This window comes from Ranitomeya imitator, chromosome 1, assembly GCF_032444005.1.
Source record: "Ranitomeya imitator isolate aRanImi1 chromosome 1, aRanImi1.pri, whole genome shotgun sequence".
NCBI classification, from domain to species: Eukaryota; Metazoa; Chordata; class Amphibia; order Anura; family Dendrobatidae; genus Ranitomeya; species Ranitomeya imitator.
In genome coordinates this window covers 905,063,076-905,083,623 of record NC_091282.1, presented here as the reverse complement: position 1 = coordinate 905,083,623, position 20,548 = coordinate 905,063,076, and the positions used below count along the sequence as shown (strand labels likewise).

The following is a 20,548-nucleotide window of genomic DNA, read 5'->3' as shown; positions in this document are numbered from 1 at the left end:
CTGTGCCCCATATACAATGCTCTGCACCGTTCATTATTGCCCCATAGCTGTGCCATATAGTGCTCTGCACCGTTCATTATTGTCCCATAGCTGTGCCATATAGTGCTCTGCACCGTTCATTATTGCCCCATAGCTGTGCCATATAGTGCTCTGCACCATTCATTATTTCCCCATAGCTGTGCCATATAGTACTCTGCACCATTCATTATTGCCCCATAGCTGTGCCATATAGTTCTCTGCACCGTTCATTTTTGCCCCATAGCTGTGCCATATAGTGCTCTGCACTGTTCATTATTGCCCCATAGCTGTGCCATATAGTGCTCTGCACCGTTCATTTTTGCCCCATAGCTGTGCCATATAGTGCTCTGCACCGTTCATTATTGCCCCATAGCTGTGCCATATAGTGCTCTGCACCGTTCATTTTTGCCCCATAGCTGTGCCATATAGTGCTCTGCACCGTTCATTATTGCCCCATAGCTGTGCCATATAGTGCTCTGCACCGTTCATTATTGCCCCATAGCTGTGCCATATAGTGCTCTGCACCATTCATTATTGCCCCATAGCTGTGCCATATAGTGCTCTGCACCGTTCATTTTTGTCCCATAGCTGTGCCATATAGTGCTCTGCACCGTTCATTATTGCCCCATAGCTGTGCCATATAGTGCTCTGCACCGTTCATTATTGTCCCATAGCTGTGCCATATAGTGCTCTGCACCATTCATTATTGCCCCATAGCTGTGTCATATAGTGCTCTGCACCGTTCATTATTGCCCCATAGCTGTGCCATATAGTGCTCTGCACCGTTCATTATTGTCCCATAGCTGTGCCATATAGTGCTCTGCACCATTCATTATTGCCCCATAGCTGTGCCATATAGTGCTCTGCACCATTCATTATTGCCCCATAGCTGTGTCATATAGTGCTCTGCACCGTTCATTATTGCCCCATAGCTCTGCCATGTAGTGCTCTGCACCGTTCATTATTGCCCCATAGCTGTGCCATATAGTGCTCTGCACCGTTCATTATTGTCCCATAGCTGTGCCATATAGTGCTCTGCACCGTTCATTATTGCCCCATAGCTGTGCCATATAGTGCTAGGCACCGTTCATTATTGCCCCATAGCTGTTCCATATAGTGCTCTGCATCGTTCATTATTGCCCCATAGCTGTGCCATATAGTGCTCTGCACCGTTCATTATTGCCCCATAGCTGTTCCATATAGTGCTCTGCACCGTTCATTATTGCCCCATTGATGTACCATAGAAAGCTCTGCCATTGCTGCTGCTGCTGCAATAAAAAAAAAATGCCATACTCACCTTTCTTGCTTGCAGGTCCCGGCGTCCCATCCCGGCGTCTCTCCGCACTGACTGATCAGGCAGAGGGCGGCGTGCACACTATATGCGTCATCGCGCCCTCTGACCTGCACAGTCAGAGCGGAGAGACGCCAGGAAGATGGAGCGACGAACGGGGATAGGTGAATATGCGATACTTACCTGCTCCCGGCGTCCCGCTCCTTCCCCCGGACAGCTGGTCTTCGGTGCCGCAGCCTCTTCCTCTATCAGCGGTCACCGTTACCGCTGATTAGAGAAATGAATATGCGGCTCCACCCCTATGGGAGTGGAGTCCATATTCATTTTTCTAATGAGCGGTCCCACGTGACCGCTGAAGAGGGGAAGAGCTGCAACACCCGAAGACCGTGGGACGGCAGGGGGAGCGCCAGGATCACCGAGACTAGGTAAGTATGCCTCAGCGCCCTCTCGCTCTCACCCGCCGACCCTGCCACCCACCGTGACTCAAGTATAAGCCGAGAGGGGCACTTTCAGCCCAAAAATTTGGGCTGAAAATCTCGGCTTATACTCGAGTATATACGGTAATTACAAATGTATACCTCACAAAGTGTGTGTCACAATCAATTTAGTATATTTGCTCTACTAGTCATATATTCCATCCATATATGCCACACCCTTTAGAATGTAAGCCCGCAAGGGCAGGGTCCTCTTCCCTCTGTACCAGTCTGTCATTGTCAGTTTTGTTTACTGTAAGTGATTTTTGTATTTTGATGTAACCCCTTCTCATGTACAGCACCATGGAATTAATGGTGCTATATAAATAATAATAAATAATAAGTAATAAATAATCAATAGAGCGCCATGTAGCAGGTGCTGGCTTTTTGACCTTGCACTAACCTAGCATTTCTAATTTTGTCATTTTTGAATTTTGTTGAAAAACATCGATAAAGAATTGTACAAAATGTATACATTTAACTGTGCATTTCTGATTGGTACACTTTTTTACCAGTCCAATTTTGGAACCATACATGCCACACATCTACTGCAGCCACATTTTGCTTTCTGGGCATATAAGAGTTGAATAGTTGGGGTTGAAGAGATTGTAGAAAGTTAATTCTATTGTTGTGTAAAATGTATGGTGAAAGAAAAAGTGGCAATAGCAATAGACAAGGTAGTGTAAAATATTAAAAAAAAATCACAGGTAATAATGTAGGCACCCCTAGCAGTAACAGAAGCGTCACCACCACCACCACGGTCACCGGCCTTAGGGAAGTATTACTACGAAATGCAAGCCACCATTGCCCTCTTTTGGCTCCAGCCAATATGTTAGTGGGGAATTAGCATATGACGTTATGAAACATCAGTCACCCGAAGTCACATCAGGATGATGTTATCTCTAATAGAGACACTATCAGTTTTAGATATCAGTTTACCACTGCAGCCAAACAATGGAGACCGGAGCAAAGGCAGAGACTCAGAGCTGGAATATAGAATTGTAGTGACATTGTCTATTTGAACTATACAATGTGCTTTGTTTTAACGGTATATTTTTCTCTCACTTTAGAGGGACAGTTCATACCACAATGATGAGTGCTGCTTCTCCAGAAGTTTATGTTTCCATAATTAGGGTCTGAGATGAGCAAGGTAAAAAAAATAATTTGTATAAATAAATGCAAATTAATTCATTTTTCTATTTTTAACATGTGATATAGATACATAAAATGGTGTTCAACAGATTGCAATGGACCACATCTGCAATACCAGCGTCGGACTGGAGCACCTTGGGTCCACCAGAGAAAATCATTCTTGGGCCCACTTTGTAGCTACATAGAAATAAATTCAAGACCACCAATGGTGTGGTAAAACACACTAATATTAGCGTATAATATAAGGTAGTACACGTCTTAATTATGGTATGTAGCAGGGGATGGGGTAGAATATAAACAATAGAATATATAGTAGAATATAAAGTAGCCCCCTCATATACTCGTAGTATAATGCAGCCCCCTCATAGAATATAATGTAGCCCCCTCATAGGATTAATGCAGCCCCCCCACAGAATATAATGTAGCCCCCTCTGGTTATAATGCAACACCCTTATAAGGTATAATGTAGCCCCCTCACAGGGTATAATGCAGCCCCCTCATAGGGTATAATGCAACCCACACCATAGAATATAATGCAGCCTCCCTCATATAGTATAATGTAGCCCCCTCACATAATAATGTAGCCCCCTCACATAATAATGTAGCCCCCCTCATAGGGTATTTGTAATAACAAAGGATAATAAACCTTGAAGAATACAGATAATAAAGTATGGAGACAACAATAGTGTCCCCCAAACACAGTAAGATACCCAAACAGTGAATTCCTAGACCGTACCATCCATACGCACGGTATGATGACTCTACTGTACCCCCCTTCCCTCAACCTCCCCGGCAAAATATGGTGTTCCTATCACAGTATGGGGTAATCCTCACTCAGCCCTCCATACAGTATAATGACCACAGAAAACTGCTTCATATAGTATAATTGGCCCCACATAGTCTTCCATACAGTATTATGGGGCCTGCATTGCTTTCCAGACAGTATATTAGCTCCACATAGTGCCCAATATAGTATAATGGCCCCAAAAGTGGGTATTAGCCTCACATAGTGCTCTATAGAGGATAATGGACCCACATAGTGTTCCACACAGAAAACCTTTAACTCCCTCCTCCGCCCCCCACTGCCCCCTCCAACCTCCCTCATCTCTGCCGAGGACTTTGCCACACACTTTAAAAATAAGATCAACCAGACAAGGCAAGTCTTTATTGTTCAACCACCACAACCCCTTTGTATACCAGACCAATGCCCAAACCCCATAATCTCCCTATCCAACATCACTGAAGGGGGGCTTAATTGTCTCCTCTCCAAATCGCACCTCACCACCTGTGCGCTCGACCCCATCCCATCCCACCTCCTCCCCAACCTCACCACCACACTTATCCCATCCCTAACCCACCTCTTCAACCTATCACTAACTTCTGGCACCTTCCCCTCTGCGTTCAACATGCCACAATCACGCCTATCCTTAAAAAGCCAACCCTCGATCCAACTGCTATGTCCAGCTATCGCCCAATATCGCTGCTCCCATTCGCTTCCAAACTCCTGGAGCAGCACGTCCATGCTGAACTCTCCTCCTACCTCTCATCTAACTTGTTGTTCGACAATCTACAATCTGGTTTCCGCCCCCATCACTCAACTGAGACTGCCCTGACCAAAATCACTTACGACCTACTTACCGCCAAAGCTACTGGACAATACTCTGTACTCCTCCTTCTAGACCTGTCCTCTGCTTTCGACACAGTTGACCACTGCCTCCTACTACAGATCCTCTCCTCCTTTGGCATCAAAGACCTCGCCCTATCCTGGATCGCCTCGTACCTTTCCAACCGCACATTCAGCGTCTCCCACTCCCATACTACCTCCTCATCCCACCCTCTCTCTGTTGGAGTCCCCCAAGGCTCTGTTCTAGGACCCCTACTCTTCTCAATCTATACACTTGGCTTGGGACAACTCATAAAGTCCCATGGATTCCAATACCACCTCTATGCTGATGACACTCAGATCTACCTCTCTGGCCCAAACGTCACCGCTCTGCTGTCCAGAATCCCAGAGTGCCTATCAGCCATATCCTCCTTCTTCTCCTCTCGCTTCCTCAAACTCAATGTGGACAAATCTGAACTCATCATCTTTCCTCCATCCCACAAATCTTCCTTACCTGACCTATCTATCGCAGTCAATGACATCATGCTTTCCACCGTACCCGAAGTCCGCTGCCTCGGAGTAACCTTCGACTCTGCCCTGTCCTTCAAACCACACATCCAAGCTCTTTCCACCTCCTGTCGCCTCCAGCTCAAAAATATCTCCAGGATCTGTCCTTTCCTCAACCCCCAATCTACTAAAATGCTTGTGCACGCCCTCATCATCTCCCGCCTTGACTACTGCAACATCCTTTTCTGTGGCCTCCCTGCTAACACCCTTGCACCTCTCCAGTCCATCCTTAACTCTGCTGGCCGACTAATCCATCTCTCTCCTCGCTACTCCTCCGCTTCCACCCTCTGCAAATCTCTTCACTGGCTCCCATTCCCTCAGCGTATCCAGTTCAAATTACTAATACTGACCTGCAAAGCCATCCACAACCTGTCTCCTCCATATATCTCTGAACTAATCTCCCGATATCTTCCCTCACGTGATCTCCGGTCCTCCCAAGACCTCCTTATCTCCTCCACACTTATTCGCTCCTCATCCAATCGCCTCCAAGACTTCTCCCGAATATCCCCCATCCTCTGGAATTCTTTGCCCCAACACGTCCGACTATCAACCACAGTCGGATCCTTCAGATGGAACCTGAAAACTCATCTCTTCAGGAAAGCCTACAGCCTGCACTGACACCGCTGCCGCCTCATCACTATCGAAGCTACCGCCTCACCAACACCGGAGCTCCTGCAACCCTCAACCTACTGTCTCCTTCCCCATAATCCTGTAGAATGTAAGCCCGCAAGGGCAGGGTCCTCGCCCCTCTGTATCAGTCCGTCATTGTTAGTTTGTTTACTGTATGTGATATCTGTAACTTGTATGTAACCCCTTCTCATGTACAGCACCATGGAATCAATGGTGCTATATAAATAAATAATAATAATAATAATAATAATAATAATGGGTCCATATAGTTCTCCATCCAATTTATACACATAGTGCTGCATGAGTATACATATTAGTCCTCCATCAGACCTTGACTAGGTCACACCCCATACACAATATGCATAAACAAAAACCCAGATCAAATCTGATAAAAAGGAGTGTCTGTATTCATATGTAGAATAGACATACAGTTTATTAAATTACAACACATAGATAAGTAAAAATTTGGTTAAAAGATGCCTCGTGTCAACATGGAGATGCAGTGGAAAAAACGTATACTGGACATAACATCCTTTTTTTAGAGATTTAAGTAATCAGATGATAATGGTAAAAAGGTATATAAAAAAATCATCATTCATCCTGTAGGTAGACAAAATTCTGTTTGCCAGCAGAATTATGTTTGCCAGTTAGTATAATCAGAACAGAAATGCACAATGCTGTAAAAGCTGTCTAGAAAGAAACCTTTTAGCCGCAAAAAAAATCAGAGAAGTGTCAGGCCACAGGATCATGCATAATAATGTCCACCATTGTGAATAACTAGGGGTAAACTAAAGACACACATAGTGATGTGGTGTCTAAGCTGCACAAAAGACTACACCTATTGAAAAAGTTAGAATAGTTAAACCCAGTATCACAAAGAGAAGGTATAGACTATAGATAGAGCAGTTAATGCATATGACTTTTTTTTCCCTGTAAATGAGCAAGTGCCAGATAGCAGCATTTTTTTTAATTATATTTTAGCCCTTCCTATTTAGTGTACAGTATATGAATTAAACTACCGATCACAGTCTTCTCATGTCTATAGTGCTGTTCCAGTTCTCTTCTGCATCTTGTGATTGCAGTACAAACTGGTGTCTTCTGTGTGGACCATAAGTCACTTCCTCAATGTAAGTCTGATGAGACACATCAAGGCTCTCATAGGCTTACATTGAAATAGCAACTTCTGGTCCACAAAGAAGTTGCTGTAAGTGCCTGCTAGTCAGAACTGTCATCACATGGTGAAGAAGAGGACAGGGACCACATTATAAACAGGAGAAGATAGCTACAAGTAAGCAATTTAAAGGGAACTTGTCACCCTCAAAATCGAAGGTGAGCTAAGCCAACAGCATCAGGGGCTTATCTACAGCATTCTGGGATGCTGTAGATAAGCCCCCGATGTATCCTGAAAGATGAGAAAAAGAGGTCAGAATATACTCACCCAGGGGCGGTCCCGGTACGATGGGCGTCGCAGGTCCGGTCTGGGGCCTCCCATCTGCTTGCGATGACGTCCTCTTCTTGTTTTCAAGCTGCGGCTCCGGCGCAGGCGTACTTTGTCTGCCCTGTTGAGGGCAGAGCAAAGTACTGTAGTGCGCAGGCGCCGGGCCTCTCTCACCTTTCCTGGCGCCTGCGCACTGCAGTAGTTCCACAGCGTGAATACAAGAAGAGTATGTCATCGTAAGAAGATGGGAGGCCCCGGACTGGCCAGCAATGCCCATCGCACCAGAAACAGACCTGGACCGCCCCTGGATGAGTATTATCTAACCTCTTTTTCTCATCTTTCAGAATACATCGGGGGCTTATCTACAGCATTACAGAATGCTGTAGATAAGCCCCTGATGCTGATGGGCTTAGCTCACCTTCGATTTTGGGGGGTGACAGGTTCCCTTTAATACATGCAATATGCACATAATAACTATGGCTAAGTGGGTAATATTGGAAAAAAAATCATGCGAGTGCTACATGACCCAAGAATGGATCAGGAAGGCAGATTGAAGTGTCCCACATCAGGACAGGAACTTTAATCCTTCATGGCATGAGGAGAATGCAAGTAGTCAGTGAGCACTGCACACCACAACAGGATAACTCCAGGGTTAAAACCTTTGGGGCCAGTAAACTTGCAGCGTTAATGGCCATCTACAGTAGTGTTCAAAATAGCAGCAGTGTGTTCAAAAACATGAGTTAATCACAGAATCAATTTTTATTTCCACGCATTGGGAACATTGCACACTGTTTTCTAATTCTAAACAAGAAGAGAAATGTATATAATTTACAAAAAAATAACAAAAAATGGACATTGAACTGTTATCAAAAATAGCAGTGTCTGCTTTTGTCTTTACAAAACTCACAATATGTACTATTTGTTTTATGAATTTACCATTCCTGTGAATCACTAACCTAATATTTAGTTGTATGCCTAAAGTTTTTTAGACCTGCTTCACATCTATGTTGCTTAAAATCAACCAACTACATCCCACAATTTTTTGGCATTTGTTGACTTTGCCACGGAAGTGACATTTTTAATGTCACATCACAGTGTCCTATCAGATTAAGGTCTGGGGATTGGGCTGGCCACTCCATAGCCTCAATTTTGTTGGACTGGAACCAAGATTTTGCTCGTTTACTGGTGTGTATAGGGTCATTGTCTTGTTGGAACACCCATTTCAATGGTATATCTTCTTCAGCATAAGGCAGCATGACCTCTTAGAGTATTTTAATATATGCAGACTGGTCTATGATCCCTGGTATGCGGTAAATAGGTCTGGCTTCTTCAGGTTGCTACTTTCCCTGAAGAAGTCGCATTTAGTTTGGCAATACGCGTGGGTGTTCATCCCACACTTCCTTTCCTCTTAGCTACCATGGCTTTGTTTAGGACTTGGGGATTCCCACATCTTTTGGTCTGAGTATTTGGGCTTTTCTCTTTTTCTCACTACAAGAAAAAGTTTGGTAACGTTCTTATTAATTTCTAATGCTGTGTGACCCTTGTTACCTTGGACCCAACTTGGTACATTTTCAGTACTTTGTTAGTTATTCGGTTCACCCATGTGTTACTGTCTGTATGTATTCTCATACAGGACCGTTTTCTCTGCAGTATGTGACTGCTGCCTTTTGACTACACAGTACTGTGAATAAGTATGGCCCCTAATATGATAATTTGACCATGCCATATTTTTAGTAATATATTGTTGTTATCCAAGTGATTTTCTTAGCGAGCCATATTATATTTATCTCTATGCTTTGAGGGGATGTTTTGTGGGCCGTCACTGCCTCTATATTAAAGGGAACCTGTCACCCCGTTTTTTGAGATTGAGCTATAAATACTGTTAAATAGGGCCTGCGCTGTGTGTTCCTATAGTGTATGTAGTGTACCCCGATTCCCCATGTATGCTGAGAAATAACTTACCAAAGTCGCCGTTTTCGCCTGTCAATCAGGCTGGTCAGGTCGGGAGGGCGTGGTGACATCGGTGGTTCTTCCTCAGCTTTACGTTGGTGGCGTAGTGGCGTAGTGGTGAACAAGCAGCGCGCGATCTGCGCTGTAATCCCTTGCATCGGTGGGGGCGGCCATCTTCCTGGGGCCGCGCGTGCGCAGATCGAGTGCTCTGCTGCACGGGGCTTCAGGAAAATGGCCGCGGGATGCCGCGCGTGCGCATTAGAGATCGCGGCGGCCATTTTCCCAAAGCCGAGATGCAAACTCGGCTTTGGGAAAATGGCCGCCGCGATCTCTAATGCGCACGCGCGGCATCCCGCGGCCATTTTCCTGAAGCCCCGTGCAGCAGAGCACTCGATCTGCGCACGCGCGGCCCCAGGAAGATGGCCGCCCCCACCGACGAAAGGGATGACAGCGCAGATCGCGCGCTGTGTCTTCACCACTACGCCACTACGCCACCAACGTAAAGCTGAGGAAGAACCAGCGATGTCACCACGCCCTCCCGACCTGACCAGCCTGATTGACAGGCGAAAACGGCGACTTTGGTAAGTTATTTCTCAGCATAGGTGGGGAATCGGGGTACACTACATACACTATAGGAACACACAGCGCAGGCCCTATTTAACAGTATTTATAGCTCAATCTCAAAAAACGGGGTGACAGGTTCCCTTTAAGGCATGACTAGCATATATACCCTTGGTGGTTTTTAAATGTTTTTAACATTGCTGTTGTTGTGTCCTGTTTAATTGTTCTCTTTTTGGATCTGTTAATAAAGTATATGTCTTTCATTTGTTGAGGGTGTTCCCATTCTTGTGGGCATGTTCTTTCCCTCTCTATTTCATAGCATTTCTTATATGCCTATGGAGAACCACGAAAATATTGCCTAGTGGTGCCCTCCAATCCTTTTCTATTTATGCGGTAAATAGATCCGGCACCATAGTAAGAGAAACATGCCCATATCAGTTTGGGGGTCGTCTGATGAACTGTCTGTGGCCCTGGGACCCAAAAAGAACAATTTTACTTTCATCAGTCCACAAAATGTTTCCCCATTTCTCTTTACGCCAGGTGATGTGTTCTTTGGAAAATTGTATCCACATCAGTGCATGTCTTTTTTTTACAGTGGGACTTTGTGGGGACTTCTTGCTAAGAGATTAGCTTCACACAGGGATCTTCTCTTGTCACACTGCTCACAGGTAACTTGTCTTTGACCATCCTGGAGCTGATCATTGGCTGAGCCTTTGCCATTCTGGCTATTCTTTCATCCATTTGAATGGCAGTCTTCCGTTTTCTTCCACGTCTCTCTGGTTTGGTTTTCCATTTTATAGCATTGGAGATCATTTTAGCTGAACAGCCTATCATTGTCTGCACTTCTTTATACGTTTTGCCTTCTCCAATCAACTTTTTTAATCAAAATACGCTGTTTTACTGAACAATGTCTCAAACGATCCATATTTCTCATGCTTTCAAGGAGAAATGCATGTACAACATATCCTGACTTTACCCTTAAATAAAGGCCACCTGATTCACACCTGTTTCTTCACAGAATGATTGACCTCACTAATTGATCTCCACACTGTTATTATTTTGAACACATCCCCTTTCAATTAATTATTCTAATACACAGACTCAAAAACATGCAGATCATGAATGTGGAGTCTGTTAGTTTTCTCAGAATCTACTCATAAATTCTTTGTAGTAATATTTATTCCAAAAACAGTGATTAATTTGGTTAGTCATATTGGACTGCTACTATTTTTAACACTACTGAACATTCTCTAATCTATGAAAATCAGTTGCACAGTCAAGGACTAGTAAATCACTATTTGGAGAGCAATTACAGGACTTTTATTGAAATCTACAGTAATCTTTTACAAGTAAATTCTTGATCTTGTTTATACTTCCACCCGAGTGTTATCCAAACGGATGTCAAGACTTTTATTCGCCCATGTCGCACACACCATCTAATTTGGCGTCTCTCATCTCCTTATCACAAAATAAAATAAAAGGAGGACACGTCCTCCCAATGGTGAAGCTCCGTGGAGATATACAATCGCAAGAAAGTTTTTCTTATACTCACAGAAAGCACGCTTGTTACAATGCACATAAAAACCTTGGGGCGAGGTCATCTACTTGACTCAGGCTATGTGCCCATGATCAGGAACTGTCAGCATTTTGGATGCAGCATATGTTCGCTGCGTCAAAAGCGCTGCCGTCTATTGAGCGCAGGTGAATCCGCATGTGTTCATTGAACCGGGTGGATTCACCCTGTCCAATACATTCTATGGGTGAAATTTCTCTAGCGTCTCAGCAAGAGAAATTGACATGCTGCGGTATGGAGAGACGCGCTGCATGTCCGTCTCTGCGGATGATTCATGGGCATCACTGGACACACAGTGGTCATGGGATTTCTTGAAATCCCATCCACTATGCTGTAACATCTGGATGCTGCGGGTTGGACACACAAGTACGCAGTGTTTACTGATTGCGGGAACATACCCTCAGAGTTTCGCTATTATGGTATCTTCTCAGGGCTTAATCTATGGTCTGCTTCTAGAAGTAAGCAGCATAATTCTGAACAAATATTAATTTTTTAATCATGATTTATGGCTTTTTTTTGCAGGTAGATGAAAAAGCGATACACCTCCTTAGGAAGAACTATGATGAGTGGATTTATTATACCTTTAATTAATTTTCTAGTACTTCTTTAGTATTTTCTAGTACTTCTTTTCAAATAGGCATTGGTATACAAGGATGGCTACAAGAGTTTTAATCATACTTGCAATGTTACATATTATAATTATTGTCTGTTGTGGGTAGCAATTTATGCAGCATGTTACACTTAAAATAAACCAGTCTTTTTATATTCTTCTGTTTGAAGTTTTATTGTAAAACTACTATATTAAGAAGCATATTTCACCAAAACCTACTGAATATAAACACTGAAAGTCTCACCTCCAGCATAGTTAAACTGTGTTAAAATGTTAAACTGCCATGATCTTAAACTATCTTGAAAATTGTTTTCAGGGAAAAAAAACTTTTTGCAAAACTTATAGTGATGCAATCTACTTTCACTTAAAGAGGCACATGGTCAAATGGCCACATGCAAGAGGGGAGGAAGGGTGATCTATAGAGTACCACCACACCACTTTACAGAAGAGTCGCGATTCTTTAGACTTTTGATCTGTTACGATGAGTTTTGTGCCCTGGTGCAAGATTTGGACCTGCGCCCCTCTCCATCCTGGTATATATGTCCCCAATCCTGGTATATATGTCCCTTATCCTGGGCCCCATCCTGATATACCTCGTATATCCCCCATCCTGGTATATGTCCCTTATGCTGGGCCCCATCCTGGTATATTTCACTTATCTTGATATATGTCCCTTATGCTGAGCCCCATTCTAGTATATGTCCCCCGTTCAGTTGGTGTTCTTTAATGTATAGAAAAAAATCCCACGCCTCTTCTGAAGCCAGCAGCTGACTATAGCGTGCAAGCGACATAGTAACATAGTAACATAGTTAGCAAGGCCGAAAAAAGACATTTGTCCATCCAGTTCAGCCTATATTCCATCAGAATAAATCCCCAGATCTACGTCCTTCTAAAGAAGCTAATAACTGTAAGATACATGTCATGTCGCACACACCATCTAATTTGGTGTCTCTCATCTCCTTATCATAAAATAAAATAGAAAGGGGACACGTCCTCCCAATGGTGAAGCTCTGTGGAGATGCACAATCACAAGAAAGTTTTTCTTATAGTCACAGAAAGCACGCTGGTTACAATGCACATAAAAACCTTGGAGCGAGGTCATCTACTCGACTCAGGCTATGTGCCCATGATCCGGAACTGTCAGCATTTTGGACGCAGCATATGTTCGTTGCGTCAAAAGCGCTGCCGTCTATTGAACGCAGGTGAATCCGCATGTGCTCACTGAAGCGGGAGGATTCACCCTGTCCAATACATCCTATGGGTGAAATTTCTCTAGCGTCTCAGCAAGAGAAATTGACATGCTGCGGTATGGAGAGAGGCGCTGCATGTCCGTCTCCGCAGATGATTCATGGGCATCACTGGACACACAGTTCCGCTATTTTGTAACATATGGATGCTGCGGGTTGGACACACAAGTACGCAGTGTTTACTGATTGCGGGAACATATCCTCAGAGTTTCGCTATTATGGCATCTTCTCAGTGTTTAATCTAAGGTCTGCTTCTAGAAGCAAGCAGCAGAATTCTGAACAAATATTAATTTTTTAATCATGATTTATGGCTTTTTTGCAGGCAAATGAAAAGGCAATACACCTGCCTAGGAAGAACTATGATGGAGTGGATTTATTATATCTTTAATTCATTTTCTAGTACTTCGTTAATCAAATAGGCCTCAGTATACAAAGATGGCTACAAGAGTTTTAATCATACTTGCAATGTTACATATTATAATTATTATCTGTTAGTTGTAGCAATTTATGCAGCATGTTACACTTAAAATAAACCAGTCTTTTTATATTTATGTGCTGCGTCAAAAGCGCTGCTGTCTATTGAACGCAGATGAATCCGCATGTTACGCTCCAGGAGGACATCCAGGCCTCTCTTGAACCCCTCGACTGAGTTCGCCATCACCACCTCCTCAGGCAAGCAATTCCAGATTCTCACAGCCCTATTAGTAAAGAATCCTCTTCTATGTTTGTGGAAAAACCTTCTCTCCTCCAGACACACAGAATGCCCCCTTGTGACCGTCACCTTCCTTGGTATAAATAGATCCTCGGAGAGATATTTGCATGTGCCCTTATATACTTATACATAGTTATTAGATCACCCCTCAGTCTTCTTTTTTCTAGACTAAATAATCCTAATTTTGCTAATATCTCTGGGCATTGTAGTTCCTCCATCCCCTTTATTAGTTTTGTTTCCCTCCTTTGTTCTGACTCTAGTTCCATTACATCCTTCCTAATCACGGGTGCCCAAAACTGTACACAGTACTCGATATGCGGTCTAACCAGGGATTTGTACAGAGGCAGTACAGAGGCCCTCAGTCACATGTACACCGACATCAGCTGCTTGCCTCTTATTGGCCAGCAGTGTCAATTGCGGCACACGAACCAGATGGGTCTGTGCGGCGCAATACACTTCAGCTGAATGTGCATCGAGAGACGAACATCCAGCTGAAGTATTTGCTGGTGTTGGTGGGCCCCTCACCTGCCAGGCCCGATAGTGACCTCTGCAACCATGGTAGTTACGCCACTGTGTGTGCCCATCCAAATTCCTAGAAAAATAATGATTAAAGCCAGGTCTTTAACACATCGTCCAACTTTGGCCAACCTCGTTAAACTGCTTATAGATGCCGCTTATGAGTAAGGGCTTGTTCACATGCTGGGCTTTTGCTGCAGAAAAAAGGGCTTTTTACAGAACTAGCAAAGTGAGTGAGAGTTCGGGAATTTCATGCACATTCTGCTCACTTTTCCTTCCATATTTGCAAAGAGTTTTCTCAAATCTGCAGCACTTCAATTCTTTCTGCATTTTTGCAGTGTTTTTCACCCACTCAAATAAATAAGAAAAAAAGTGCAAGTAAAAACATCAAAACGCAAATATTTTACACAGTGTTTTTCCTGCCAACACTCTGATTTGTGCTACAGAAAAATGTGGTACCAATTGTGGTACAAATATTCAAAGGCCCGCTGACTCCAATGCCTGTTTCAGGTGAATGTGCATCCAAAGAAGCAGATTCAGCTGAAATGTATTGCTGCGCAGGGAGCCACCGGATCCCTGCACTATAATACACGCTGATGTCGGCGTGCCAGTCACTAGTGGTGCATGGCAGTGGCGTCCTGGGAGCAGAGGAAAGAAAGAAGTATTGTTTATTTTTTTATTTAATGTATTAGAAAAGAGTGGCAGAACATTATGCCAGGACATGGGATGGAGAGCATTATAGAAGGAAGGGGCCCAGGAGAGGATGCATTTATACAAGGAAGGGGGCCAGAATGGGGGAATTATACAAGGAAGGGGCCCAGAATGGGGAGTATTATACAAGGAAGGTGGCCAGGATGGGGGGCATTATACAAGGAAGGGGGCCAGAATGAGAATCATTATACGAGAAAGGGGCTCAGGATTTGGGGCATTATACAAGGAAGGGACATATGATGGAAACATTATACGAGCATGAAGCCCAGGATAGGGATAATTATACAAAGTAGGGGCCCACGATGGAGAGCACTGTAAAAGGAAGGGGCCCAGGATGGGGGGCATTGTAAAAGGAAGGGGGGGCAGGATGGGGGGCAATCTGCCAGGATGATACCATGATACCAGGAAATGGGAATATTATAAGGGGCATAGGATGAAACATTACAACAGGTTGGGAGGCCATGATAGGGGAGATTATCACAGGAAAAAGCCAGAATGGGACACATTATTACATGGGGTGCGAACACGCATTGTCTTTATAGGATCTAGAATGCTACAAGGGCCCGTACATCTACCCAACATGTAAGTGGGGGCCCAGGTCAAAATTTTTTCACTAGGGCCTATCGGACTCTAGTTGTGCAACTGCTTAAAGGGAACCTGTCAGCACGATTGTGCTGAATAACCTACAGACGGTGTCAGGTTGGCACTGTTATACTGATTAAAATGATACCTGGTTTGTGAAATCCATCTTGTGGTTGTTGTTTAACCCCTTAGTGACAATTTTGCACTTAATGACCAAGCCAATTTTTACAATTATAACCTGTGTCACTTTATGAGGTTATAGCTCTGGAAAACGCTTCAACGTATCCCACTGATTCTGAGATTTTTTTGGTGACATCTTGTACTAGGTATTTCTTCAATATAACTTGCGTTTATTTATGAAAAAAACGGAAATTTGGCAAAAAATTTTTGATTTTCAAACTTTTAATTTTTGTACCCTTAAATCAGAGAGTGGTGTCACACAAAATAGTTCATAAATAACATTTCCCACATGTCAATTTTACATCAGCACAATTTTGGAAATATAATTTTTTGTTGTTAGGACGTTATAAGGGTTAAAAGTTGACCAGCGATTTCTAATTTTTCCAACAAAATTTACAAAACCATTTTTTTAGGGACCACCTCACATTTGAAGTGAGTTTGGGGGGTCAATATAACAGAAAATACCCAAAAGTTACACCATTCTAAAAACTGAACCCCTCAAAGTTCGCAAAACCACATTCAAGAAGTGTATTAACCCATTAGGTGCTTCACGAGAACTAAAGCAACGTGGAAGGAAAAAAATTTACAATTTACATTTTACTTTTTTCACACAAAAAATTTCTTTGGAACCAATTTTTTTTTATTTTCGCAAGAGTATCAGGAGAAAATTAACCACAAAATTTGTTGTGCAATTTCTCCTGAGTAGCCTGATACCCCGTATGTGGGGGAAAGCCACTGTATGGCAGAGCTCAGAAGGGAGGGAGCACCGTTTGACTTTTTGAATGCAAAATTGGCTGGAATCAATGGTGGGTGCCATGTCATGTTTGGAGACCCCCTGATGTGCCTAAACAGTGTAAACACCCCAATTCTAACACCAACCCTAATCCCAACACATCTTAATCCCAACCCTAATCATAACCCTAACCACAACCCTAACCCAACCCTAGCCCCAACCCTAACCCTAGCCCAACCCTAACTCTAGGTCAACCCTAATCCTAATGGAAAAATGGAAATACTTTTTTAATTTTATTAGTTTTACCTAACTAAGGGGGTGATAAAAGGGGGTTTGATTAAATTTTTTTATTTTGATCTCTGTGATAGGGTCTAACACAGTGATCAAAATGAACCAATAGTCCGGCAGATCTATGTGGGCGCACTGCACATGCGCCCGTCATTTTCCTCCCGAAAGACGCCGCTGGCCGGGGGACATCACGGGGGATGGAGGAAGGTCCAGGGACCCCGGAGGTACCCAATTTCTCTCTCCTCTCTTCTGTTAAAAAGCAGCATTGAGGAAAGCTGGCTCCTTGAGACTTTTGGTGATGCAGCACTGACAAAAGTATTTGCGGTAGAGAGAGCCCACAGGGTCCCACCGAAACCACCTGTCCCTGGAGCAAGTCCCCGTACCATGCTTGCCAAAATCCTAAACTACAGAGACAGAGACATTATCCTGAGGAAGGCTAGAGACATGACGGATCTGACAATTGGAGGTCAAAGAATTGCTATTTACCCTGACTATTCCGCCCTGGTACAGAAACAACGGATGATGTTCACGGGTATCAAGAGACGGCTGAGAGAACTGGGAGTGCAATACTCCATGATGTTTCCGGCACGACTGAGAGTGGTAGCGATGGATAAGATTCACTTTTTCCAGACGCCGGAGGACGCTACCCAGTGGATAGATCTTAACGCTAAAAAACTTAAAGGGAAAGGAGATTGAAAATGTGGGGCGGGTTGGTCGGGAGGTATCTTAATTCTTTCAAAAAGGGGAAAAAAAGAGATTGACTGACAGTACACTGGTAATTGAAATGTGAAGGTTGAAGGGTGGAGTTGGGTATTACTCAGGGAACGCACTGGGAGAGCTGGTGCGGCGGTGAAATATGAGGGAGGAAGGGTGTGCAGCGTACTAAAAAGTTTATTTAGTTTCTTGCAGTTGTAATATAATACAGGTTTAATTATACTGTTCTTCTAAGAATTGCGCCGAATTCTGTTATAAACGGTAGCGGGAGGCGGAAAGAGAAGGTTTAGCAAGAGTGTTTGCAACGGGTGATGGTGCCCCACTCTTGATAAGAGGCAGAATGTATAATATTGGGGGGTGTGGGGGAGGGGGGGGGAGGGGTGAGGGTGGGGAGGGAAGTTAGACAGCTCAGAACCGGGAGTATTGACATAACTAAGGATGATGAGTCACATAATAGGGGACCGCTTTAAGATATTGAGCTGGAATGTGAGAGGCCTGGCGGATAAGTCTAGGAGAGCTGCGAGCTTGCAGTATGCGAAGGATCAACGGGCTTCTATGATATGCTTGCTAGAGACACACTTGATACAGGAGAAAGTGGACGTACTAAATAGACGTTGGATACAGAAAGGGTATCACTCTACCTTCTCGACGTACTCAAGAGGTGTGTCAGTGTTGGTGCCGGTGGGAGTGCAGTATGAAGAGGTGAAAGTATGCGTGGATGCTGAGGGTCAGTATGTGGTGATACAATGTATATTGTATGGAGTGAGATTGTGTGTTGCGGCAATGTATATTCCACCTCCATATTCAAGTAAGAAGATCAGGGAGGTATTGGAGAGGGTGGAACGATGGGAACCACTGCCACTCTTAATTATTGGGGATTTGAACAATATATGCGATGACTTTTGGGATAAAAATAAGAACGCCCAGAATAGGTCGGAGGGGCACACTACAACATTTGGAACCTATGTGCGTGAATTAGGCATGATTGATCTATGGAGAGTCAGACATGTTGGGGAGAGAGGATACTCGTGCTATTCGCCGGCTCATGCTATGCTATCCAGAATTGATATGGCACTGGGTAACCGCCTGTTGGACACAATGGTGGGGGAGGTGCGTTATCTGCCGAGGGCCCTTTCGGATCATAGTCCAATTGAGGTGGAGGTTAGGTTGTTGGGGACACGGACTACAAGCGGGAGAGAATGGAAGATCCATCCTAACTGGTTACAGAGTATTGACTTGGACGGTATAGGGAAGGAGGTGACGGAATTCTTTGCGTTAAATGATGGGAGTACTGATGCTCTGACTGTTTGGGATGCAATGAAAGCGTACCTGAGAGGGCTACTTTTTAGAGACATTAGTAGGTGTAAGAGGAGGACAAGGGAAGCGGAGAGAGTGGCATTGGAAGAGTTTAAAGCCGCGGAGGACGAGATGGTAGTACTGGGGACCTCCGAGGCAGAGAAAAGGTTGAGAACAGCGCAAAATTGTATGGAAAAGATTCTGCTGGGAAAAGCTGAAAGGAAGCGGGAGTTTCAGAGGGTGGCTTATTTTCAGGAGGGAGAAACAGTGGGACACATGCTATCGGTGGTAGCCGCGGCTCAGCGTAGTACCTCATATGTACACTCGTTGGTTTCGGATGGGGGGAGCAGGGTATCTGAAACACCTAATATTATAAAGGTCTTTGCGGACTTTTACGCGGACTTATATTCCTCCAGGGTCAATGAATCAGCCGGAGATACGGAGACTTTCCTTGAGAGTCTGGGTCTTCCGAAATTGAGTGAGGAGGATAGGGTGAGCCTCGATGCCCCTATCACCGAGGAGGAACTGAGTCGGGCGCTGAAGTCTATGGCCAATGGGAAGGCACCTGGGGTTGATGGGTTACCAGCCGAAATCTATAAAAGTTTGGAGGAAGTGCTGATTCCCAGATTAAAGTTAGTACTGGAGGAGGCTGGATGTAAAGGGTATCTCCCAGCATCTATGAGGGAGGCTATTATAGTGGTTATTCCGAAGGAGGATAAGGATCTGGGGAAGCCTGAGTCATATCGGCCAATCTCTCTGTTAACCATTGATGTCAAACTCTTGGCCAAGGTGTTAGCTACCCGTCTGTCTAGTGTCATTACTAACCTTGTGCATCCGGATCAGTCTGGTTTTATGCCTGACAGATCTACAGCGGTTAATCTGCGGAGGCTGCATATGAACCTGCAGCTGAAGTCTGACAATTGTGGCCGAAGGGTTATTGCATCCTTGGACGCCCATAAGGCGTTTGACAGTGTGGAGTGGGGATATCTCTGGCGGGTGTTGAAATGTATGGGTATTGGCCCGCAATTTGTGGCGTGGACTCAACTGTTATATTCACTACCAACAGCTAGAATTAGAGTGAATGGGGAACTTTCTCAGCCTATAAAGCTGGCCAGAGGTACGAGGCAGGGTTGCCCACTGTCGCCCCTTCTGTTTGCCTTAGCTGTGGAGCCATTGGCCGCCAAGATCCGACAGTCGGATGAAGTCCCTGGGTTCAGTTATGGGAGTGTTGAGGAGAAGATTGCGTTATATGCAGACGACATCCTACTGTTCCTAGCGGACCCGGATGAAGCCTTGAATGGGGCTATCGAGATCGTTGGGAAATTTGGAGACTTATCGGGATTGAGGATAAACTGGGATAAATCGGTCCTCTTTGAGGTGGATGGGGTGGAGGAGAGCAGAAGTGAGCCATTGGGAGAGGGGCGGCTTAGGGTAGTATCCCTTTTCAGATACCTGGGAATATGGATCTCGATGCCAGTTACAGAGTTTCTGTATAGGAATTTGACACCTCTCGTGGGCGCCCTTAAAGCAAAAGTGGATGCATGGAATAAATTGCACTTATCGGTGGTGGGGAGGGTTAATCTAATTAAAATGGTTCTGATGCCCAAATTACTCTACGTCCTACATAACGCGCCAGTTTGGATTCCACGTGGGAAATTCCGGCAGATTAATGCTCTATTTAGAAGTCTGATATGGGGGAGGCG

At 44.3% G+C, this 20,548-nt stretch overlaps 1 protein-coding gene across 1 annotated transcript in view; it reads left to right on the top strand.

The window, feature by feature from the left end:
• Positions 1-13,662, top strand: part of LOC138658207 (N-acylethanolamine-hydrolyzing acid amidase-like) — a 204,626-nt gene extending 190,964 nt beyond the window's left edge. The window contains exons 10-11 of the mRNA XM_069745717.1: positions 2,853-2,932; positions 11,779-13,662. Of these exons, the coding sequence (XP_069601818.1) occupies positions 2,853-2,922 (70 nt within the window). The 3' untranslated portion in view covers positions 2,923-2,932; positions 11,779-13,662. The remainder of the gene's footprint in view (positions 1-2,852; positions 2,933-11,778) is intronic.
• The last annotated feature ends 6,886 nt before the right edge of the window (positions 13,663-20,548 follow it).